We start from the raw sequence: 25,925 nt of genomic DNA on the forward strand, positions 1-25,925 counted from the left end.
GCAGCTTCTGAACTACCTCGGCGTTCTGCGTGCCACAGACGATGATGTTTTGTTCCCAATTGGGAGAAATGGTGATGGCGCTCATGTGCTGCCTACCAATGTATTGAGAAATGGCAGCGCCGAGCTCCCCCTGTTGAAACGCTGTCTTGAGGTCGACCGTAGTACTTGGCTTGATCACGATCACGTAGTCGTCAGAATTCATCCTGACGGTTGGTTTCGGCGTCCACTTGGAGAGTGGGGATGAATTTTGTTGAGTTTTCGAAGACGGAGCACGAGCGTCTCCCGTGTCTGCATTGTTCAGAGGAGTCTTTGACTTGGCCGCTCCTCGTGCGTTTTGCCGGCGAAGTCGCCGGTTCTCGACGACTTGAAAAAGGGCAGCTTGTTCCGCCGAAATGGTGGATTGGCCGTCCTCTGGCTGGCTAATAGGGACAGACGACCACGACAGAGTCGTGGGGTCGTAGCCGCGTTGTTCGTGCTGAGCCATGTTGATTGGGTGGCCAGCGGGCGTCTCCGCAACCAGCGGCGGGGGAGCCGCAGCCGTTAGGCTTAGCTCATCCGCTACGTGGTTATGCGCAGATTTGCTCTAAATGGCCGAAAATTGAGCGTACCTGGGTATGATCGGTGTCTCCAGGATCGCGCTGCCTTCACGGATGCAGATGCGCAAGTTTCGCAGAAGTCAGATCCAGATTTCTGCGGTTCCAGCCGAAAATCGACGGAGCCAGTACGCCACGCGTCCTATCGCTCCGCGCTGCGCTCACCTGTGTGTGTGTGTGTGTGTGTGTGTGTGTGTGTGTGTGTGTGTGTGTGTGTGTGTGTGTGTGTGTGTGTGTGTGTGTGTGTGTGTGTGTGTGTGTGTGTGTGTGTGTGTGTGTGTGTGTGTGTGTGTGTGTGTGTGTGTGTGTGTGTGTGTGTGTGTGTGTGTGTGTGTGTGTGTGTGTGTGTGTGTGTGTGTGTGTGTGTGTGTGTGTGTGTGTGTGTGTGTGTGTGTGTGTGTGTGTGTGTGTGTGCGTGTGCGTGTGTGCGTGTGTGCGTGTGCGTGTGCGCGTGTGCGCGTGTGTGTGTGCGCGTGTGTGTGTGTGTGTGTGTGTGTGTGTGTGTGTGTGTGTGTGTGTGTGTGTGTGTGTGTGTGTGTGTGTGTGTGTGTGTGTGTGTGTGTGTGTGTGTGTGTGTGTGTGTGTGTGTGTGTGTGTGTGTGTGTGTGTGTGTGTGTGTGTGTGTGTGTGTGTGTGTGTGTGTGTGTGTGTGTGTGTGTGTGTGTGTGTGTGTGTGTGTGTGTGTGTGTGTGTGTGTGTGTGTGTGTGTGTGTGTGTGTGTGTGTGGCAAACTTTTAATGGCCTCTGCGCAGTCGCAGTAATCTTTACCTTAATGCATTTTCTAATATGGCCTGTTTTTGCTGTTCTAAAAGCACTTAATACTAAGGATTCTTGGTAAATGGAGAGCATTTATGTTGTTTTTCTGCTGTTGTAATGCTCGTATCAAACGAATGACAACAGCCACATGAGAAAGCAACCGCGCCTTGCGATCGAGCGTCCCGAAAGTGTGCTTTTTCGCGTGTTATATTTTACGCGGTCTTGAAGACCGCATTTTCTTCATGCCATATTTATTTCTGTCAAGAAATGTCGCTGCCTTTTATAACGAACCACGCTGTAACCGTTGCCACTCTGGTCCTCTACGCAGCAATCCGAGGGTATCCTGCGGCAGCATACAAGACGTCGACCTCAACTTCTGGAGGGAGAACTTAGTGTAGACGCCAACCTAGAGCGAAAGACGAGGCGTTCCTTCGTCCGGTAGCAGCGACAGACAGCAGCGGACTCACCTGTTGTCGCCGAAAGTGAGACGCCTTCGAGAAAGACTGATGAAGTGATAGTGAGGCGTCGCGCGCCATCGTGCGACGGATGTGTCCCACCAAGCGGCATTCAAGCAAAGAGCATATTCGCCGAGAGAACACGAGATGGCATCAGCTGTGAAGCTGTCGCTGTTCTTTTTTTTTTTTCTTTTTAATCTCTAAGGGCTGGTTCACATGCAAGCGATTGAGCGAATTCAGCGGCGAGCGGCAACTACAAACTGCGTCGCTCGCTCTCGTGCTCGAAGTCTCCGCGACAGCTGGAAACAGGTTTTCGCGCCACCGCGGCAGAAATCACTAGCGTTTCCGCTTGCGCGTGAAACATCTCCATCGCTACTGCGAGTTCGCAGACCTTGGGTTATTAATGAAGCAATATTCATTTGTAGTAAATAAGGTATGCTTTTAACACTCTTTTACTGTGCATCAATGATGAAGGTCGCCTGCGCAAACGTTGCTTCAAATTATACGTGAAGTATGAACACTATGTGAAATTTTTGAAGCTGCGTTCTGCTGCATCTTCCGAGTTCTTCACCGCGTGCTTGGCACCTTCTCTATAGAGGTACACTTCAAAGCGTGCTGAGGATGACGACGAAGAAGCCATGGCTTGTAGCAGTGGCAGGTGGAGTAAGAATGCGAGGATCCCAAAAGAGACAGCCGAACGCAAATGAAATGCCGGCTTTAAACCGACACCGAGCCCACTTTGCGTGGCCGCCACCAACCACTAAATCAATGCCTGTAACGTCTAATGCCATGATTAGGTCACCAATAGACTGAAACGCAGCTTATTCGCATAGGGCTGTCAACAAGGAAGCGTTTGCCATATAGCATGGTCTCGTGGTCAGCGTAACATGTCAGTGGTAGTTACCGACTTTTATTTATAACTTGCCCGAGCAGCGAATGCAGTGAAGTTATATTTCGAAGCTTCTTTATTACCCTGCAGACAATATCCGATAGACACGACCGAAAATCGATATATTTGATTAATATTCACACATTTTCATTAATACTCCAAGACGCGAAGTTTTTTGTGGCTATTTTCCTCTTCTTCAAAGCAGCCCTTCTCTAAATGGAACGATAGCGTGCGCCATAGTGATGTTGCACTTTTAGAATGTTTGAGGTCAATTTCGTTTGAGAGAGCTTTTTTACGACATTTTCAGTAATTTTATGAACAGGTATTGTCACACCTGTTTTTCATATCAGCAGGGTTGTCAGGTTGCTGATAGGAGAAAGTGACTGAAATTTAGATTTCCGAGGCTATTTGGGAAGGGGGGTATTGTCGGTTATACCAAGTATCATTCGTGTGTCGCGGCTGTCACTATAATATCATAATCACGAAGAGCAGCAAAATGCAGCAGCACAATTTTATTAATTTGAAGTGGGCTGAAATGTTCATGTGCATAGAAAGATGGTGATGTAATAGAACTGAGCAGCATGCTGCACCGAAGAACCAGACATGTCGCTCTGCGTTATCTAATTACCCACGTTCCACGCTCCACAAACCATAGGCCCAATATAAGCAATATTGGCAATGAACTGATCCAATGTTGGGCCGCACTTTGTTAATGCAGTGCCAATATTGAGCCAATTATTTGCGCTGCTCGGGTTCGTGGCACGTAGGAAGATCGACAGCTTCGCAGCTATGCTCTCTCGTAGGCCCTCGGCTCTTCGTTTCTCATGAATACAGGCGCCATCTTCACGCTGCAACGCGCACTCAACTTTAAGCACGCCTTGAAGAAAAACACTTCCATCACGTGGCTCGCTTAGTTCAAATCATCCGCCGCGGTTTTCATCTAACGCATCCCGTCGACGTTCATGAAGAAAGATATCGCCCTAGACAACTCGAGCCTGTTCTACGCTCTTATTTTATTTGTTTTAAAAATATCCTTCTATTGCTGCTTTGAATGTGAATGCCAACGATCAAGCCAATGGTGGCACGAGAGTGCCCAAAGGTGCCCTGTGAAATGTCTCCTTTGGTACCCGCTTAAGATGCAGTTATCTATCGCAGCTTAGCGCACTAAGATAAGCACTGTCAGCCAGCCGATGTTTCTTTCACGCGTGCCAGAATTCGCTGCGAACTGCGTTATAGGCCAACTCTCACTGAATGGATCGTAACAGGCGATGAATGCAAACGAGTGGTTCATTAGGTTTCTTGCTTGCCTCAACTTGGTACACGACACTGTGGCCAGCCCAGCGGTGAAAATTGAGTTATTTAACCACACAACTGCAGAGCTTTGTAATAGTAGTCGAGAAAGAGCCGTGAAAAATTCTTCATTCCGAAATGAAGACGACGCATACGGTATTCTTTCGAACTGTAGCGTTTAATAATTGCACCTCCATTAGCGCTTTTGCTATCGACCTAGATTCTTCTTTTTTTTTTCTTTTTTTTTTCAAACCAGCTGCAATCGCTTAGTCTTCATTGTCCGGCGCTCTTCATGTTGTGCATTATTTTTTTACATTCCCGATATTCGCTTTTCTATAAACACCGTTACTATTTTGTTGGCACCGCTGTGCAGCTGACGGCGTGGTTGTGAGCAAATGCTTTTTCCTCTGACTGTCGTACCATCAACTTTGTAAATAAACCTCTGTTCATAGTTCCTCAATGTACGCCTCTGCCTCGTTTATTCATTCAAGCGACCGATTACTAATCTAAGAAAATGCGGTCAGCAAAAGCGAAGATACTAGTGCAGCTGATGCCTGAATCTTTGGCGTTTGAACCTTTTGACATATACCAGGGGGGCTGTCTGCCACTCGAGCCCTGGAGACAAAAGAGGGGAGTTATCTTCCCTGTGGGACTTTTGGTCTCGTAAATAAAAGTCCACATGTTCGCACACAGCAGGTCGTTTCGCACTGGACACGTGAATATGCAAATGTATGACACACGACCGCACTGATTCGACGTGGTGAATTTGAAATCTCCGCGAACACCATGCACTGACCAGCACTGCGTAAAACACGCGGAATAGTTATCACGGTTAAATGCGTTTGGCAGTACGCTTGGTGCACTTGACGATATTTATGTCCAGCTGCTGCTGCTACAGGGCCGAGCTGGTGAGAATGGACAAACAAAACAATTTCCGCTGAACCGAAGACGACGCCACTTTCAAAGCCTTCCATCTGAAGAGCAACTTCTCCACACGACAGTACTGTCATGCAGCGAAGTGCTACTGTTCACATGCTCTTAAGCTGTGCGGCAAAGCCAAGCGACAAAGTGCTTTCTTTTACTCGTTCTTGGTGGATTGTATCGCTTTCAGTAGCTATAAACACGAGAATAATTATTCTGAATAGGCCTCGCCCGGTCCTTTCCTGCACTATTCTGCCAGAACGCTATTTTTGGGCGCCGGAACCCTTGGGAGATCACGGAATAAACGGATGCACGTTGACAAAGGTGACAAACTCGGTTTGTGCACAGCCGGCGCTAGCTATGTTCTATTCAGGCAGCTGTATTTAAAGTTGCGCTCCGCTATAACAAAAGAACTTCTATAAAAAAATATTGGGATCAGTACAAATATCGGGTTTTAACCGCATTTCGCGGGGCCGTCAATTATTTATGCCTTTGTAATTATGAGAAATTGTTATTACAGTGCGTTTTGTGTGCTCCTTCCTGCCTATTACCTTCATCAAGAAGGTTATTGAGGTGTAGTATAACAAAATAATGATAACTTGTGATGCCCATTCGACTTCTACATGACGAGGTTAGACTCTTACGTATTTCAAAACGAACCCAATTCACCCGCTCACTCTTACACTTCGTACCCGCTCGTGGTATGGTTCGAGATATCTTACAAATTGTGTGCAGCACATTGGAAAGTACAGCGCTCTTGCAGGGTAAGGGCTGCAGGAGCACGGAATATCGTCCCTCGAATACTTAAGCGTTGTTCAATGTTATTCCAAACAGTTACTGCATTAAATATATATCTAGTTCTGCCCTTTCGCCTGCAAAGTGCAACGACCTTTTCATTCAATTGTTGAATTCGTAGACCACTCCGAGAAACACACAATGCAGCGAACTTCTGCACGGTGCATCGCCATCCTCGGCTGGCGTCGGCTGATTGATTCGGCTGTTGTCTGCTGCTTGCACCCGGTGCACATTAACTTTTAAGGCGAAAATTTTTAATGGTTCATACAGTCGACGTCCGTTAATTTAGGCACACAACAGCTGTCAATCAAATGATGACATCACCCGAAACCGAAACTAACGTCATCAGAAAAATAAAAACCCGGTCGCCACTGGGAATCGAGCCGACCTTGTCGAACCTCCATCCCTCGGATCCTCGGCCGAGCCCTTTAACCAACTACGCCAGGCTCGGGACCGTGAAACACACACAATTCTCCTTGTCTACCGTGAGCATGATAGTAGCGATGACAATGAGCAATGATAATGACTGCATTTAGTTGATAATTATAATGGGGCCATTTTTTACCCTACACCAGCTACACTAGTGTACCTAAAAACCATTGGAGGTATAGGAGATTTTCTACACTGGTGTAGCTGGTGTACGTTAAAAAAAAATGGCCCTAATGAGATAAGCGTAATGCACCGAGTGCACCAGCAACGCTCTCACGATAATTTTATCGTTCCTCCCACCAATGGAGCTACCAGTCGCCGGATGGCGGGCGGTATAAGGCAGGGAACGTGATGTGTTGGAAGGAATGTATGAAGAGGTAAAGGGGAGCGCAACCCGGTAACTGCCTGCTTGTTTTAAGGGACGCCTTAATTAGTATCCGCAAGTCATGGGGTATAAAGAATAGAAGAGGGGAAGCGGGAGGGGCAAGAGGAAGTGAAGGAGGGGGCACAATACACAGACATGACAATGTGAGGCGGGCTCACTGTTGGAAAAGGAAAAGAAAGAAGGCGCGCTAGAAATTTCGAGCTGCAGTGCACAAACACTTCAGCAATGCCGTACTCCAGAGTTCAGTTAGGCCATCAGAAACGATCATATATGTACGCGCTTTTTGAATGCAGCCTACAAGAGCGCCAAGGGCACGGTGAGTCTTGGAGGCAGGTGAGTTGGGAAAACTTAAGATTCCCCCTCCATTGCACAGAGGAGCCCAAGTTCGGGATGTGCGCATGGATAAGGAGTGCTGAGGAATACATAATGATGAGCGCGCTACATTGCCATTGACTAAGATCACCGCGTTGGTTCCACAGTGCTGCAATCTACTTGTAAGCTGAAGAATCGGTAATTTTCACCAACTATAGGCGATGCCGCAGTAGAACCAAAATGCGACCGTAAGAAGGATTCTGTCCGCGATAGCGAAGCCCTACCTCTCCTATCATTTGCTTCTCATCGTTTGCCTATTATTGGCGTTCGTTGCAGTCGATATGTAACTATAATTGCTTACAGGAAAGGAAATGCGCAGTGTCTGTCACTTCCTCATGCAAGTGTTAGTTTAGATGGCACACCACAGCGCCTCCTAAATTCCATCGCTCCTGGGAAGGACGGGGGAAATGATGAAGGGTGGCTGTTCCTGGTCCTACGGAGCTGGGACTGGTAGGTCTCTGCCGCTGGCGGTAGGGGCTAGCCTGCCATCGAATTTTTATCTGTTGTAGGCCGTCATTGCACCCGCCACCGCTCCGGTGGTGGACGACGGCTGTTGCGGAGCGCGTGTTTCTCTCCCACTTCTTTTTCTTTCTTCTCTACTTTCTCTCTTTTGTCCGCGCGAGGAAGCGGTGGTGGCTCAGCTGCAGAGCCAGTAACAGGCCCGTGTATTTTCTTTTCCTTCTTCCTACAGCCACCGAGCATCAGCAAACATTGGCTTTTTATTCTGAGCAATTTGACATCATGAGCAATGTTTATATTTGAAAAATTTCAATTAGTTAACTTTTCATTTACGCACTAAATTTTCTGTATTAGCGTCAAGCATTGGCTTTTCATTGTGAGCATTTTGATACATTTGAATACTCGATTTTACCATTTCCAAATATTGCAATTTTTAATTGATCAATCAATTAGCACCATCAAGCATTGGCTTTTCATTTTCATCATTTTGACACATTTGAAAACCCCTTTTTAATTTAACCCCGCCAGGGTAGCGCAGTGGTTAGGGCACTCGACTACTGTGCCCAAGGATGCGGGATCGAATCCCGGCCTCGGCGGCCGCTTTTCGATGGAGGCTAAAAGCTAGGCGCCTGCGTGCTGTGCGATTTCAGTGCACGTTAAAGAACCCCAGATGGTCTAAATTTCCGGAGTCCTCCACTACGGCGTCTCTCATAGCCTGAGTCACTTTGGGACGTTAAACTCCAAAACCAAACCAAACCTTTTTAATTTGATAATTTTTCATTTCCCTAATTAATCAATTCAATATAATGATTTCATTAAATCGTCATCGCCTATCACATAACAATCGATCATTAATCACTACAACTTCAAATTACTACGACACAATTTTTTTACGCACCCACGATTATCTCCGACAAGCGTTGCCGACTACTAAATCGCCGACGGCCTTTCAGCCGGACAAGTTGTATAAATTGTCGCTTAAAATTAACATCCTTCGCCAGTAAAGTTTAATGCGCCACAAGCGAGCGTCCTCATAAAATACACCATCCCAAGGACAACGTTGCATTGGTCACCACTTTCACGGTGCGTTTGAAGCCATTGCATTTACATTCAGCGAAGCGGCCAGTGTGCTGCTGTTGTTGTGGCTGTAGGAAGAAAGAAAAGAAAATGCACGGGCCTGCTACTGGCTCTGTAGCTGAGCCACCGCCGCTGTCTGATTTATTTAGAGGAAGGGAAAGGCGCGATAACTGTCTCACTTGATTTCTGTGGACACCGCAGCCGCGCCGTAAGGGAAGGGAGGAAGACGGGAGTGAAAGTGGAAAGGGAGAAAGAGGAGCCGTAGTGGAGGGCTACGGAGTAATTTCGACCACCTGGGGATCTTTAACGTTCGCTGACATCGCACAGCACACGACGCCTCTTCGTTTCGCCTCCATCGAAGACCGTCGCTGTCTCGTGCGGACAGAAGAGAAAATAGAGCAGAAAGAAAAAGAAAAGGGAGAGAGAAAGACGCGCGCCGCAATAGCCGTCGTCCACCACCGTAGCGGTGGCGAGTGGTGCGGACAGAAGAGAAACTAGAGAAGAAAGAAAAAGAAGAGGGAGAGAGAAAGACGCGCGCCGCAACAGCCGTCGTCCACCACCGTAGCGGTGGCGAGTGCAATGACGGCCCACAACAGATAAAAATGCGGTGGCAGGCTAGCCCCCGCCGCAAGCGGCAGTGACCTACCTGTCCCAGCACCATCAGGGACTTATATATTTTGCCACAGTTTGCTATTCTATGAATAATGTTAGGATGACGGACTGTAACGAGATATAAAACACAGCTGTGAAAAATGTACAAGACAACACAGACACACGAACATAAATAACATCACTTACAGACTAATATCAGCAGTTACCAAGGAGATATATGCCGAGGTGACGAGTTGTACTTGACTGCTACATAACCAATTCAAAACAAAATTGGTATTCCAGCAGGGTACAACTTTAAACCTACAGACACAATTGTAAATTAATCAAAGTATAATGGGCCCAGTAGTGTTCTTTTTTTTTTCTTGTAGGGATTAACACAGATACGCGACACGGGCTATGAGGGATGCCGCTGTGGACATCTTCGGAAACTCGGACCATGAGGGGTTCTTTAACTGACTTCGTGCAACACATGGGAGCCCCGTTTCTTACCGCCATCGAAAAGCGGCCACCGCGGCCAAAATAGAACCTGCGTACCTGCGTCTAGCTGCCTTTAGTTTTTTTGCTTACAGCAAATTGCGAAGACGTCTGTGAAACGAACAAAGAAGAAAAAGAAGGCCAACAGCATACCATGAATGTGAGCGAGATGGCTTGGTTTGAGCGAGTTAGGGAAGGACAATATCTGTTTGTAACGAGCCTGTAAGATTTCAAACAAAGAGCAGAGTTTTCAAGCAGTCAACACTTACGGAATAGGCACTGAGCCGTGTGCAGGGCATCGTGGTGGCACAAACGTTGCGTGTTCTTGGCTCACTTCTCACTGACATCAATTATCCGCGGCCTTCTGGACTGTAGAAACTACATGTCGCGGTCGTCATAGACGATTTTAACAGAGCTTCAAAACCCGTGACCTTTTGTCTGGTTCAGGTGCTGGAGAAAGGAAGCGCGCAGGGGTGTGCAACAAAACGAAGTCGCATGGCTGATAAGACGCTCGGATTCGTGGCCATCGCGAAACGAGCCCTTTGCTTATCACGATGAAACGCATCATGCCGCTTTCGTTGAGCTGAGCGTAGACGAGTCACTGTGCGCTCCTGCTGGCGCCCACTGCGTGTGTGGTTTGAGTTTCGTTAACTATCTTGCAATCTTCGACTAGGCTAGGGGCTCGGCGTAACGGAACAAAGCGCACGGTCATGTCTGCCTGATAGCGGTAGGTATACAGCATGTTTAGTCTACTTAGGGAGGATGAACTTGCTGGGGCAAGCGTCATGCCGAACTTTTTTAAAGCCGACGCTCACCCACGTACGGTCGGTAAGGTGGTTGGCACGTGCTTGATAGCATAGAGAAAGAGATTGCTTGTAGCATGAATCACATAGTTGTAGACACTTGTTCGCAATCGTTCGCTCGCGTTGCGTTGAGGGCTTGAGCTTGTTGAATAGAAAAAATGCATGTTTTCGTCGGCGTTTTTGCGCCAGTCAAGTTTATTTGGTTGGGCTTATGAGGTTTGGCAATAAATTAACTTGGACTGTAAAATGGAGGACTCCGTTTCCACCCATGCACGCGGCGACTTGCTTTAGCCTTCATCGATGTGTACAGAGACCGCGGCCACTGTGAATGTGAAATCGAGGGCGTCGCACACAACCATTGGGATGCCTCAACCGGAGTACAAATTAATGGTCGAACCCGACCTCGCCAGCCGCATTATTAAAACAAGAAACCACAGTGCAATGAAAGTAAACAGGTAAACAAGCAAAAAGGAGTGCGGAAATTGCAATTAGCTTAGCGGGGAGAAAAGAATAGTAAACAATAATTTTGTATTTTGTGACAACACAAATATTATGCGTGATGAAGTCAAAAGCTAATAGCTCTTTTCCAGCTAGTGCAAGCAGTTATGTACATAAATATTTAGTCCCTCAATTCTCTTTGTATCATGTATATTTCCTTGGCCTTCTTCGACATCGAATCATGAGAGAATTTCGGGTCATCTGGCAATAATATCTGAAAACGACAAAAGTATTTCAGTTCAGCTGTTCAAGCTGCTTCTCCAAAAGCAGAGTTTATTGTTCAGTTAAGGACAGCCAGAAAAATAAAAATTTATGTAATGAAAATCTGCTACCCCACGACTACCAGACGCACACATCAGTGCACGGAACTAGAAGCTTGTGAAAATAATCAATACAAAAAGAAAAAAACATAATCAAGCTTTATATTTTCATCTGCTTCGCGCAGTAATACTTGCCCTAAATGTCAGGCCAGTAATAAAAAAATTTCATTCGAACTCGCAACCAAATGTATACAGTGCGATCTGTAACGGCAGCCATATTATGTGCTCTGCAGTAACCATAATATTAATAATAATTGGTTCACAGGAAGGGAAACGCGCAGTATCTGTCACACTTGTTTCTGTGGACACCTGAACAGCGCCGTAATGGAAGAGAGGAAGGTGGGAGTGAAAGTACTGTTGTAAAACGACAGCTGATTCAAGTCCCAGAGGCTTTCTGAAAAATAAATCGCATATAATTGAATTGAAAATAAAAAATTCAATTTTGCTTGCTCGTTTAGTTGTACCAGTAGACAATAATTGACGTTTCGTCCAAATTCCAAATGGTGCCAACTGCTCCGAGTAACCACCGAGGCGTCCACCGCCCCCGTTTTGTCACTTGCCGCATCCACGACTTGCTGTCCATCGAATCGAAGCGTCTGATTAGTGCTTCTGCTCTCTTCTCCCTCCTCTCTCTGTTGAATATGGGATGCATGTTACGAAGGGGGCGGCGCACGTTAAAGATCCCCAGGTGGTCGAAATTACTCCATAGCCCTCCACTACGGCTCCTCTTTCTCTCTTTCCACTTTCACTCCCATCTTCCTCCCTTCCCTTACGGCGCGGTTGCGGTGTCCACAGAAATAAAGTGAGACAGTTACCGCGCCTTTCCCTTCCTATAAATAAATAAATCAGTTTTTTTTTTTTTTACGAAGGGGGCGGGGGGGGGGAATGATTAGATTTTCTCGGCAGTCATGTGGGATACTTGATCTTTCTCGTAGTCCCCTATCTGTCTGCAGGCCTACCATTTCGAGTATTGTTCTGTCTGTGGTCGTTCGACTTAATCTTTCCAGCTGTGAAACTCTAACAGACCCCGCTCTTTTTTTCCCAGCTATTGTTCACTCCCATAGAAAGAAGATACTCTGTGAATGCGGTAATTGGTAAGCCCGGGACCCTCTTTATGCACCGTCGAATGAGAGAGTGCAATCTCTTCTTCTCCTCCGACCTGATATTTAAGAGTGGCATGGCATAGCTCACGCGACGTATTACGTAAGCTTGGGTTAGTTGAAGCAAGCTTCTTTCTTTCAGGCCTCGTCCTTTCAACGCGATCCTTCTAGATATGCCAATGGATTGCGTGGCAAATGCCTCCAGCTTTTTGATTGTTCTATAATTATATCCATTTTCCTGAATGAATAGTCCTAAGATTCTGATTTAATCTACCTTTGATTGATTGATTTATAGGGAGGGAAAGGCGCGGTAACTGTCTCACTGGTTTCCCATTTACTTTAATAGAGAGATTAGCTTACCGTGATCCGCCACTGTGACCTTCTACCGTGCGTGGGCGGGACGCACAAGCTGATTGGTCCCGACGCGGCAGGTCCATGTGCCGACATCAAGTATGTGGCGCCTATATCGGCGTCAAGGGGATCGTGGCATGCGCAGTGGAACGCGCCGTGGCGGATCACGGTAGCGGATCGCGGATCACGGTAAGCTAAATCTCTCTAATGTCAAATTCTCAGCTGCGCTTGCATCTGAGTGACTTTGGGTTATAGATGAATAATTCCGATTTTTGCGGCGAGCATGATAGACCCCTACTGACAGCGTAGTCTACGACAGTGTCCGCCGCCGCCTGCAGACGCTCCTCAATACTCGCATCACTACCCTAATAATTGGTTCACTGGAAGGGAAAGGCGCGGTAACTGTCTCACTCGTTTTCTGTGGACACCTGAACCGCGCCGTAAGCGAAGGGAGGAAGGTGGGAGTGAGAGTGGAAAGAGAGAGAGAGGAGCCGTAGTGGAGGGCTACGGAGTAATTTCGACCACCTGGGGATCTTTAACGTGCGCTGACATCGCACAGCAGACGGACGCCTCTTCGTTTCGCCTCCATCGAAACGCAGCAGCCGAGGTCGGGTTCGAACTGATCTCACTGTCGTGACTTAGGACTAGTGGAAAGGGGGAGTTGCGCTGGCCTTCTATTAGCCTAGGGGGTGTTTGCCAGACCCGGTGTTGTCTAGCCTAGTGAAGCTTTTCGCTTCAAAACCTTTATAGACTCATGAGTGTCCGTCCATGCGTGCGTCCGCGAGAAATGATGCACTTCTTGGCCAAATTCCGATTCACGCCACACCAGGCGCCCGATCCAGGCGTCCGTGCTGCGACTTTCATTTGGCACGTCCTCGAACGGCACACCACACAGCATAGAGAAGCAGACGTTTGGTTTGGTTTGTCGGGTTTAACGCCCCAAAGCGACTCAGGCTATGAGAGACGCCATAGTGGAGGACTCCGGAAATTTCGACCACCTGGGGTTCTTTAACGTGCACTGACATCGCACAGCACACGGACGCCTTGCTTTTCGCCTCCACCGAAACGCAGCCACCGATGGAGGCGAAACGGAGTGGCGTCCGTGTGCTGTGCGATGTAGTGAAACAGGAATCAGCGGCGTTTCAAATTGGCTTACAGAAAAGAAAAGGCGCTGCAGCTTTCACACTTCTCCGCAGACCCCTGTACCGCACCGTAAAGGAATGAAGGCAGCGAAATACGAGGCTGCGTTTCGATGGAGGCGAAACGAAGAGGCGTCCATGCGCTGTGCGATGTCAGCGCACGTTAAAGATCCCCAGGTGGTCGAAATTACTTCGTAGCCCTCCACTACGGCTCTTCTTTCTCTCTTTCCACTTTCACTCCTACCTTCCTCCCTTCCCTTACGGCGCGGTTCAGGTGTCCACGGGAAACAAATGAGACATTTACCGCGCCTTTCCCTTCCTATAAATCAATCAATCCGCTATCCCAGAATGCCAAGTAATCGAGATAGCTCTGCGCTCCAACGCTCAAGACGACGATATCGGTGCAGTAATCAGTGCGGATGTTCTTGTCAGAGAAAGGTGCTCGGCCGTTCTAACTCGCTCGCCTTCGTCAAGGTACCGAAAATTCACACCGCGACTTGGAAATTAAAGCACGCTATCAAGCAAAAGGAGCCACAGCGCCCCCGTATAAGGCAGCGTTACATTTTAGAGCGCAGCTGCTTGCCACGCTTTCTTGCGTTTCGCGGCGTCGCCGTCGGCGTTGCCCTATGTGCGCGCCGCCGCTGAGGGCTGACCGAGTGGAGCACAAAAGCGTCGGCTTGCACCGCATACTCCCGACATAAAAGTGTTCGGTCTAGAATGCCAGTGAACTTTGATGCGTTCAATGGAACGCTGGTTGTGTTCGATGGAACGCTCGGTAGCGCGCACCGCCCGAGCCGGAACGCGTAGCCGCCGCCGTTCGCGCACCAATGCTATCGCCACCTTATTCGCCACTTCTTTTTTTTTTTTTTTTTTTTTGTGCGCAAAAAAAAAGTAGCGATAGCATCGGTGCACCACACAAAAAAAAATTGCCGCAGAACGCAGCAAGCGAGCAATGCAAACCATTATATTATCGTTTCTTTTTCTGTTTAACAAACTCCTTATGTTAATTAAGTCCATTATTTTAACCTTTATCACTGCTGTCGAGTGCATTTTTTGTGGTGATACCGGCAAACCATAATCATCGTCATCACCCCTTGTGACTGCAAGGGCTTCAGATGAGCAGCAGACATCGAACTAGGCGGACGGCGATACGTATCTTCATTGGCATCGCAAGTGAAAAAGCTTCAGAAGCGCTACAGACATCAATCAAGGCAGACCTGCGGGTGGACGATGCAATCTCTGATGGAAGGTGAGTGCTACTTGGCGATTGCATCAAGGAGGGTCTTGCTACTGATCGAGCTGTTTCGCCGGGTGTTTGCCATGTTATTTTGTTGATTCTCATAAGTGCCGACGAAAGTAACCAAAACGTCCATTGCGCACATCGTTCGATCACTGTTCGGCAGAAACTTACACGTGTATTCACACTGAGCACTGTCGCTTACGTAGCCGAGCCCAACATGGTGAGGTTCTTATACGCACAGCACAAATGCAGTTGCGGAAGAGCAGGGCGTGCTGTTCGCCGTGGTCAACAATGCGCACTCAAACTCAGTGCTTTGTTCGCTTTATTTTCTTTGGCGTTTATTAACGCTTCGTCATTTAGGGGCCCCGTTGTTCACCGCAGGTGAAAGCCGCTCTCCGCTTGATATAAATCGCTGACTTTCGTTTACGACTGTCTTCGCGAGGAGCGTCTCGGACGCCATTCGCCTAGCGCGTCCGCAGCCATGGCGGGCTAACAACGCTAGTTTATAGCTTAGCGCAGTCATTTTGGTGTGCAGATTATCACGGTATAAGATTGCGCAAGTTTGTAGGACACTTTTGTAGCCTGCAGTCTGTAGAGTTTGTGGACTGCGATCACGGGGGCGGCGAGAGCTTTTAATGCGAAAGCATTACTTCGCTATGTTCACAGATTTCTGTCCGCAGGCCGCGTCCGCGAAACGTGTCCGCAAAGTCGTGTCCGCAGCAGTTGTAACTGAGAAGTGGTAGAGGTTAATGAGCGGTTTTAATCGATAGAGAGTGACGTAATGTTGTGTCCGAAAAAATAATTAGGCCAGTAAGTTAATTGGGTAATTAAGTACAGGCAAAATATAAAGTAAAGGCGAAAATGGCCTCATTAGCCAATGGCTTGGCGCCACATTTGAATGTTTCAAAAACTAAAATAGTTAAGTCAGTCAATTACAGTGACGTAAGATGTATCAAATACTAAATAGTTAATAAAATCAAAGTGTTTCAATGGTGTGATGTCACGCAACCTGAAGTCGAGCCAGAAAAGAGCATAGGAAGGGATTGGAGCGCAATTTGAAAGTACCAAAGACTAAATGTTGTCAGTCAATTAGGGTGACGTCAAGGATGTGACGTCACGCAATCGGTAGTAGAACCGAAAAAGGCCATGGAAGGGATGGACGCGCAACTTGAAAGTACCAAAGACTAAAATGGGCAAACAAGAAAAGAATTAATGTGACGTAGAGGATGTGACGTCACGCAAACGGAAGTATAGAGCCGAAAAGGGGCATAAGAAGGGATTGGCGCGCAATTTGAAAGTACCAAAGACTAAAATGGGTAAACAAGAAGTGAATTAAGCAACCAGAAGCAACTAACAGTAGCATCCGTACTTTCGCGTTACTCCAATGCGATTCTGCAGCACTTATTAATATTTTGAGCGGCGTTTGCATCAAAGCCATGGTAGGCGCGGGCTGTAGCCGGTTCGAGTTGCATGCGTTTCTTGATGCACCAGAGCAGTGGAAGATAAAGAGCTCGTGGTTCTTCTAGTAAAAAGTTTAAAGTGAAAATTTTAGTAGGCTGTGTTGGTATGCCGAGATGTGTTTACAAGCAGTGAGGCCAATATGACAGTTGTTTAAGCGATACAGTGTAATGATAAGGGATCAGTGATAGGGGTTTAGTGGTTGGTGATTCATGGTTAGTGACAGCGGGTTAGTGATTTATGATTAGTGATAAGGGGTTAGTTATTGGTGATTAGTGATAAGGAGTTCGTTACTGTTGATTAGTGATATGGAGATTGATGATTTATGGTTAGGAATAGAGGGGTTAGTGATAAGGGGTTAGTTATTGGTGATTAGTGATAAGGAGTTCGTTACTGGTGATTAGTGATATGGAGATTGATGATTTATGGTTAGGAATAGAGGGGTTAGTGATTGATGATTAATGATAATGGGCTAGTTAATGGGATAAGTGATATGGGGGTTGGTAATAGGCAGTTAGTGACTGGTGCTTAGCGATAAGGGGCCAGTTATTGGTGATTAGTGATAGGGGGCTGCTGATTGGTGGTTAATGTTAGAGGGGCAGTGAAAATAGATTTATTATATGTGTTGTAATGATGTTGGGGGTTAGTGATGAGACTAGTGGTAATGGGATTAGTGATGACAAGTTAGTGATAAGTGGGCCCGAGTCACGTAAAGGTCGTGGGTTCAAGTGATGTCACGGGCTATGAGAGTATCGCGTGACGAGGTCACACGACAATTACATGAGAATGTCACGTGGGTATGAAACGTTGTGCGACAGGAGCAACAGTGTACCATCCAATCCCACACTTGAATGAGCACTTCAACGGAAGCACGCCAAGGAAAGGAAATTTACACTATGCGGCATGAGCCCTGGCATTACTGCCAAAGCAACAGGTCTCGTACCGTGTGCAGCCGCAACGCCCAGGCTTTCTCGTTCATCCAGTGCAGATGCTGCAGTGCTCTTGGAATTTTAAGACCGATGCCTTGCCAGGTTATGTTGTGTCCGCATCAAAATGTGTCGCCGGATGTAACATCATCACCTGGGAATGTCATATCGTCATTGGTGATTGTAATAGTGATTCATAATAAAATATAATAAAAATATAGTTACTAGTGATGAGGTAATTATTGATGGGTTATTAGAGATATGATAATTACGAATATGTAATCAGTCATAATATCATTAGTGATAAAATAGCGATATGGAGGTAGTAAAAAGTTTGTGGCTTCCGCATTCACGCAATGCAATTTTTGCAATGACTCTGCAGCCAAATCTGACGCTTGAAACGTCGTGAGGCGAGTGTCACGATGGTTTTAATAGTTACGGTCTTGGTCAAACGTGCTGAAGCTAATGGAATTTCGTCTGAGACTTGAAATGAAGTCGTCATTACATCATTAAAGGCCATAGAGCACTTCAAATCCTAGAAAATGATTTATCACATCGCATAGCATTTCACAATCCCTTTGGCATTTAATGGCGCCGTGACCGCTTTATTCAGTCGCAAATCATTTGGCTTAAGGACGTTGAACAAGACTTTTGTCCACCTTCTTGGAACTGGTTCGCGGTTCTATTCCGACCGCTGCCCGTGATGAAAGGTTTCGATCTCTAGGGGGCGAAAAATGCAGACATGCTCCGCCGCGGCATAACATGGCAAAATTACCTTTGAAAAGGAATTAAATTACATTACTAATTACTTTGCTGAAAATCGCAGAAAAGTAATTAAATTACATTACTCATTACTGCTCCCAAAAAGTAATGAAATTACATTACAATTACTTCTACTGAGTAATTAAATTACTTTTAAATTACTGTCTAGTTTCCATCCATGCAAAAACTAAGCAAAGCTAGTAAACAAAACAACGTGTTCTCCAGACGCGAAGCACACACAATCTTTCGTCTTCCCGCCAAATTCCGTCCCAGAGAGCTATTCCTTCTCTCTCTTGTACAGTACGTGCCATTACAAAAGCAAGACTACCGAAAAAAAAAAAAAAAACACGGTCGAACGGTTCTGAAATGACCGGCGAACCCAGCGTCTTGCTGGCCCGGAGCTGTCCGCCATTTGAAGGGCCCGAAGAAGCTAGCTTATTTATTGCTTCCGCAGTCCCAAGAATCGATGTCGGCACATTTGTGCTCACTGCTCAGTAATGCTCAAGCCCCGGTGCCTCACGTCATGGACCCTTCTGCCTATCTCCCCCAATCCTCCTTCGCCCCGTGGTGTTGAGTGTAACCAGGCACCACTGTGCTCTAGCCGACGCAACAGGGAGCGCCGCTACGCCGCGCTCCAAACTAGTTTTCAGCTCCAGCCTTCTGGCACCATCTCTCCCTTCAGCATTCCCTTGACGCCTTGTATCCTGCTGCTTGGAGAATGGTTGAGGTCTCAGACGCACTGTTCTGCTCAATTCTGTTCCCCTTTGCCGATCCGTTACGCTGGCTTCGCTTGCCGCACGCCGTTCCTGCTTTCGCGGCACTCTACTTCGTCATCTATTGAAGGAGTAGTGGCGCATTTTAGTAAAGTAATTTCGAAAGTAATTAATTACTTTTGCTACGAAATTACTACCAAAAAGTAATTTATTACATTACTAAATTACCAACCCGAAAAAGGAATTCATTACATTACAAATTACCGAGAAAAGCAAATTACAGTAATTCCATTATTGTAATTCAATTACTGCCATGTATGCGCCGCGGTGGTGCAGTGGTAAGACGCCCGATTACTGTGCCGGAGTACCCGGGCTCGATCCCAACCGTCGGCGGCTGCGTTTCGATAGAGGCGAGAGGCGTGCGTGTGCTGTGCGATGTCAGCGCACGTTAAAGATCCCCAGGTGGTCGAAATTACTCCGCAGCTTTACCCCAGGTGGTCCAAATTATTCCGCAGCTCCCTACTACGTCCCCCCCCCCCCCCTTTCTCCTTCCGCTTTCAATCCCGCCTTCCTTCCCTTACGGCGCGGTTCAGGTGTCCACTGAACAAGCGTGACAGATACAGCGCCTTTCCTTTCCTGTGAACCAATTATTATTGCAAAAGCATTACTTCGCTATGTTCACAGATTTCTGTCCGCTGACGTGTCCGCAGGCCGTGTCCGTAAAATCGTGTCCGTAAAATCGTGTCCGTAAAATCGTGTTTGCAAAATCGTGTCCGCAGTGGTTGTGAGCAATTGAGAAGTGGTAGAGGTTAGTGAGTGGTGTCAATCGATAGACGGTGACGTAATGTTGTTGCCGAAAAAAATATCAATAAATTAATTAGGTAATTAATTACAATAACTGGTTCACAAGAAAGGAAAGGCGCAGTATCTGCCACACTTGTTCTGTGGACGCCTGAACCGCGCGTAAAGGAAGGGAGGAAGGTGGAAATGAAAGCGGAAAGAGAAAGGGGTGCCGTAGTGAATATGACGTCAAGGATGTCACGTCACGCAACCGGAAGTCGAGCCAAAAATAGGGCATAGGAAGGGATTGGCGCGCAATTTGAAAGTACCAAAGACTAAAATGGGTAAACAAGAAGTGAATTAATGTGAGGTAGAGAACATGACGTCACGCAACCGGAAGTAGAGCCGAAAAGGGGCATAGGAAGAGATTGGCGCGCAATTTGAAAGTACCAGATGGGCAAACAAGTGAATTAAGCAACTAGAAGCAACCAACAGCAGCATCCGTGCTTTCGCATTGCTCCAATGTAGATTCTGCAGTGCTCTTTAATTTTTTTATTACAACGGCACTCCTTCTGCTAGCAGCATTTTTGATTAAGCCATCTTATGTGCCGCGTGGAGTAACTGCTCAGGTGTTTGCTCAAAGCCAGAGAACTCTCATATCGCAACCAGGCGCTATTATTAATGATGTGATCGGGGATCGGGGGCGACTTCGCCGCAGACTTGCCAGGAGTAGACGGAACATCGAGGCAGGAGCATCCAGGCAGGAAAGAGATGACGTTTATGTACACTTTCTACACCGTGAAATATGTACAGGTCGAGAGGAGAGACCAGAATTAGGCTGAGCTACCTGTGGATACTCCACCTGTTAAAAACAGCTTGTTGTCCCCACCTAGGGGGCTGGGGAAAAAAAGAGCACTGCAAAATCTGCATTAGAGTAATGCGAAAACACGGATGCTGCTGTTGGTTGCTTCAAATGTGGCGCCAATTTATTGGCTAATGAGACCATTTTCGCCTTTTAAATTTTCTACCTCTAATTAACTACCTAATTAACTTACTGGCCTATTTATATTTCAGACATACAATACGTCACCCTCTATCGATTGACACCACTCATTAACCTTTACCACTTCTCAGTTACAACTGCTGCGGAGACGATTTTGCGTGCTTTGCCTCTAAATAATCACCTAATTACGTTATTGGCCTAATTATTTTTCGGACACAACATTACGCGGACACGATTTTGCTGGCACGTTTTGCGGACGCGGTCTGCGGACAGAAATCTATGAACATAGCGAAGTAAAGCTTTCGCATTAATGGAGTTCATGTCGGGCAGTACGAGCGAGCGAGGTGCCGCCCATTGTCAACGGTGGTACAGCCTGCTCGCACACCTTCGTGTGGCAAGAGTGAACTTCTTTGGCGCCGGTGGCGGTTAGCTGACACTGGAAATGCAGTCCAGGACTCCTCGAAGTCCTTCCATGGAACTTTATTCTTGGAATGCCGCGAGCACTCCCGTTCAGCGATAAGCTGCGCGCTTTTTCTTTCACTATAGTGTACTACTTTCACCAACAATATGAAAAACTTCCTTGTGATCATCCCCGCACCATTCCGACCCACCGAGGTGGTTGACCGCCAGCACTTGGTGGCGATGAAATCGCCGTACTTGCCGCCGCGGGCTGGGCGTCTTCGATGGCTCGCCAGGCCCGCTTGATTCCTGTGTTTCAGCCGCGTGAACCTTGGCTGGGACCCCAGTCATAACAGCTCGTCCGCCGCCCGAATAAGTATCGAAAGGGCTGCAGCCTGCGTTGCGGCCACGAGTCACACCTGGTCCTCCGCTTCATGCTTCTCCGTTGTGCAGCCATAGCAGTCTGAGCAACACAAGGCCCAAAACTCGACAAATAGCAAGCGCAGAATCAACTTACAAATGCCAGGCTGCTTTCTAGCACAAATGGTCTTTCAAAACACACACACACAATTTTTTCACTGATAATTTCAAATCCTGTTCCGAAAGAACCATGTTGGAGAAAGCAAGAAATCGGTGACGAGTTCAAAATTGCATATCTGGGCTAAAATTTTGCTCTTGGTGGTAACAGGAAAAATGCTGTAGAAAACCACTCCTGAAAACTTAACAAAAGCAAATGGGATAAAATGATACGCCTCGGTAGTTAACCTCTTTGATACAAACAAAACCACATGCCCAGGAAAGCTTAGGCTGAGGCCATAATTGCTCGCATTATTATGCCTTTTTTCTGTATTGCACTGGAAATGCCTACTCCTGCACACCATGCTCTGATGAAGGAGACTGCCATTTTTAGCCAACGTGGCAAAGGTCCTTTCTACAAGTATCTATAACTGTGCCAGATAATAATACTGCACTTTCCATAGCCCGAACGAGGCAGGCGCTTTCCTTCTGGGAATCACTGCATACGCGTTCACATAGTGTTGACATCCTATCACACACACAATGCAATGTTCCCCCTCCATTGTCAACCCGTTTGGTTAAGACGACCCCCCCCCCCCTCCCACTGCAGTCACTATATAAAAAAAAAAGAAAAAAAAAGGGCGGTCTCGGGAACCCTCACGCTGCCTAACTGACCAGTATTGCTCTAGGACAAATTTGTTTCCTTATGCACGATTCCATTCAGCCTTCTCATGTTTTAATGCTTCAGCCTTGCCCTTGGCGGCCGCGATCCTATGGCGGCCCTAGAAGCCGCAATCTAAGAAAACCTTGGGGACTTCAGCTCGCGAACCGGACTTGTTACGCTTCCAAACTGCAGGCTTCCGAAGTTTGGCTTGCTTCTTGGAAAGTCGAACACGAGATAGGAACGAGCGACTGCGAACGCGTTGCCTGCTGATCCTCCTCTCTTGGATTCCATTTGCATGTACGTCCCTCTCTCACTGTCGCGCACTCGGCAGAGCCCTTTCTCGCGGGCCCCCTTCGTAGCAAGCTGCTCCTGTCACCTGTCATTGGTATTTACACCTTTACGGCGCAGTAAGAGCACGTTAATTCAGGGCATTTATTTTCTGGTGCAGAAAGTACCCAAATATCCATTGCCAAGGTAGACAAGATCGTTGCGTCACTTTCGTACCACCGATATCGGAAAAAGCGCCACCGTGATAAGCGCCGCCAATGTGTCAGAAAAGTTCGCTAGCCTAGCCAGCCTGCATTTGTTTTACGGCCCCACGAACCCTCTTTCTCCTTAACTCCTCAATGGAACAGCGCATTACAGCGCAGGAGAAGCTTTTTTTTTTCTTTTTTCTTTCGCGCGGCCATTAGGGCTGAGATGGCACGTGATCACATTAAGCCAATGAAATTTCGCCGTTGTCACAGGTTCGCGCTTTTCGCCACGTTGAGAGGCACACGTTTTGGAAGTCGTGCTGACGCGTTGTTGTTTGTGTGGAGGGCAGCTCGAGCTCAATGGCAGACATTGTCGCAATGAGGTGCCGGTGCTTTTGGAGGTGGCTTGTCCGCGCTGTAAACGGTGAGCGTGTTTTATTGTCTCGCTCTTGACCGGTGAGTCGTTTTGTGATGGCGTGTCTTCCTAAACGGTCCGATCGCGCCGTTTTCAGAAACGTTAAGCCTAGTTCAAGCGTGCAGCAGTAGCAGTAGGTAAGTAGCCTACGTGCTCGCGCCTGCCAGGCACGAAGGACGTGCGGGCAGCGTCGACCAAGTCGGGCAGTCGGAAAGCGACTTGTTGAGGCGTTGCGTCCAAGGCGTTGATGTAGCAATACCTCGCGCTCGCTTGCACCCAATTACATTTATTTGTAGCAGCGTTGCGGTCAGGTTTTGAATATAATTTATCTGCGTACGCGTGATTCCACTCACCGCGCATTTAGGTGCAATTATATGCAGTGAAGCTCCACAGTAGTTCATGGGCGTTATGTTCGCTATCCGCGACGAGCAAATTGTCAGCTTTTAAAGCATCATCCGAGCAAAACGTTAATCTCTAAAATAAGTTATAGACTGAATATTTCTGGCGCCTCGGGCCTGTTTTATAGTGTGGAAAGCTATAACATTGATTTATTGCTGTAATTTGTTGGTAGAATAATACGAAGGTGTTGCCAGTCACAGTCTTTTTAAGCTTTATTTCAGAATAATGGATTGTGGGACTTGTTAACCGGCGACACGCCGGTGGGCTGAGGGCCGCCAAATCATTGTCGCTCGTTGCTATCGCTCAGCTTCTAGTATTTAGAAAATCTCGCGCATCGCCCGGAAGCAGCTCGCGAGGCAGCCAATTGCAGAAGGCTTTGTGGTACTCAACTTCCGTTATGGCGTTTATTTATTTATTTTAGAGCGCAGCACTTTGGCGCCCGTTCCTGCGTTTCGCGTCGGCGGAACAGTTGTCCATCGTAACCAGCTCCGCAGGGGGAAGCGCGCGCTCCTACTCCGCCCCCCCCCCCCCTCCCGTGTTCTTCGGTTGCTGCACGCGCTCCTCCCGCCACCGTTCGCCGCTACGTGTCCCCCACAGCCCTCCCCCCTAGTGTTCCCCTATTGCTGCACGCTCCTCCCGCCACTGTTCGCCGCTTTGTGTACCGCCTCCCCCCCCCACCACTTCCTGCGTGGCGGCGATGGTGTTCTCCGGTTGCTGAAGCGGCGGCTCGGCGTCAGGGGATCACGGTGCGTGCATCCCAAGCCGAAACGCAGAGCCATGTTGACTTGACTCGCTAGCGGCGTCAGCGCAGTCGGTGCTATCTCTTCGCCGCACAACGTTCCTATGGGCCCACGTGCTTCCTTCATGACAGTCGAGAACTGTTAGCGGAGTCTTTTTTTGAAAGGATATGCATAAAAAATAAAAAGTCTGTAATTGTACATATGTCTTGTTCGAATTATTTGGCTCAATCTATCGGAAAGCTGTAACAGCTAATGGGCGGCGCTCAAATTTCGCATTAGGAAGTAACGCAATCATCGGCATTTTTTTTTTTTTTTTTTTTGCGAGAGAATCTTGTTTTTCTAGTACAGTTTGAGCGAAGAACCTGCAGACACCCACTTCATTTCAGTACGTGAAAGCTTGGTAGGGTAGTGGGAATAAAAGAAAGGGGGGTGTGGGGGGAGGGGGGGGGGAAGGGGCAAGTGTGGCTAGATATTTCTAATTTTCGAAAGGAGCAGGAGAAAGTCGCTGCTTGCATTGCAAGTCTGCATCGCAGTGTAGTAGCGCACCGCTGCGCCGTGACCTTTTTTTTTTTTAACAGGATGCGTTGCATGAAATTTCATCACTGTTTTATTGTACTTCATGCTGTTTAGTGTCAGAAACGGGATATAGCGTGACTGCACCCCCCTTGACCGAACGACGAAGCGGCGGTAACAAAACGCTGCAAACGCGCCTCTCTGTCGCTGAGTCCCGTCGCTCCGTGCGGTGTGCACCAGCGGCTACGACAGGCGTTGGCGTCGTCGTCGACGACGAATCCCCACAGATTGTCGTCCCATGCAGTTGCCGCTCTTGCCGTGGCTTAAAAATATGACGAAGGTGCTAGCTAAAAACTATAGAAAAACCGTGAATTATTTCGTGCTCGCAGTGCTGAAAAGAGAAACAGAAAGCTTATACCGCTTATCTGTTGCGGTCACTTGCAACAAGGTAGGTAACATCATTTCAGTTCCAACGCCTTTGAGTTCAAATGCTTAAGGCAGCCCGGCTGTTGCAAATATTAGGGGAAATTTGTAACAAACAGCGAAAGAATGGCTCTTTTGAATGAATTGTAAGTGCAGCTGAATAAAGCACTGGTTTCAGTGACCTTGATGTTATGGAGCTTTTGTTTCTGCTGGACTAGGCAGTGGAATTGGAATAGGGGAAAAATAAAAGGCTACTTCTTTCTCTTTGTGGTATGGTTTGCGGCATCCATTCTGACTGTGGCATTCATTTCAAATTGATTGGAATTTTTTTTTTCGAGCTCGAAAAGAAAACTACTCTGCTTTATAAAGTTAGGTGTTCACATAGTGTTAGGTGTTCACAAGCTCCCCATTCTGCTGAAGCTTCAGGTATTAAAATTGCAAAACATGTCAGGCTCATCGATACATGTGTATTTATTTCTTTATGGCAAGCAGAAGAAAGAATTGTGAACATAGAGGGAAGAGGCGGTTCATACAGCTGCAGAAAGACTACTTGTAAAGGTTACTTGTTCACCTTTTTTCATGCATTTATAGCAAAACTCTTAATGCGTCATGCTAACAGCTTTTTTTTTTTTTTTTTTTTTTTTTTTTTTTTTTTTTTTTTTTAGAGAGAGAGAGCCTTGCATAGTAATTTGAAGAGTAGTCCAAGCAGGCATTTTTAAGGCATGACACTTATTTTATGACCGTAATCAATTAGCCAATTAGCTCTGTAGAAATAGAACTTGT

At 47.2% G+C, this 25,925-nt stretch overlaps 2 protein-coding genes across 2 annotated transcripts in view; one reads left to right on the forward strand and one right to left on the reverse strand.

The window, feature by feature from the left end:
* The window catches only part of LOC146179190 (uncharacterized), a 112,582-nt gene extending 108,364 nt beyond the window's left edge, over positions 1-4,218 (forward strand). Inside the window, exon 9 of the mRNA XM_084578865.1 lies at positions 1,678-4,218. Coding sequence (XP_084434991.1) covers positions 1,678-1,747 — 70 coding nt within the window. The 3' untranslated portion in view covers positions 1,748-4,218. The remainder of the gene's footprint in view (positions 1-1,677) is intronic.
* The window catches only part of LOC146179189 (solute carrier family 60 member 1-like), a 250,908-nt gene that overhangs the window by 219,402 nt on the left and 5,581 nt on the right, over positions 1-25,925 (reverse strand). The window lies entirely within an intron of this gene.

The sequence above is a fragment of the Amblyomma maculatum genome, chromosome 9 (assembly GCF_055883805.1).
Source record: "Amblyomma maculatum isolate TAMU_Amacu chromosome 9, ASM5588380v1, whole genome shotgun sequence".
Taxonomy (NCBI): Eukaryota; Metazoa; Arthropoda; class Arachnida; order Ixodida; family Ixodidae; genus Amblyomma; species Amblyomma maculatum.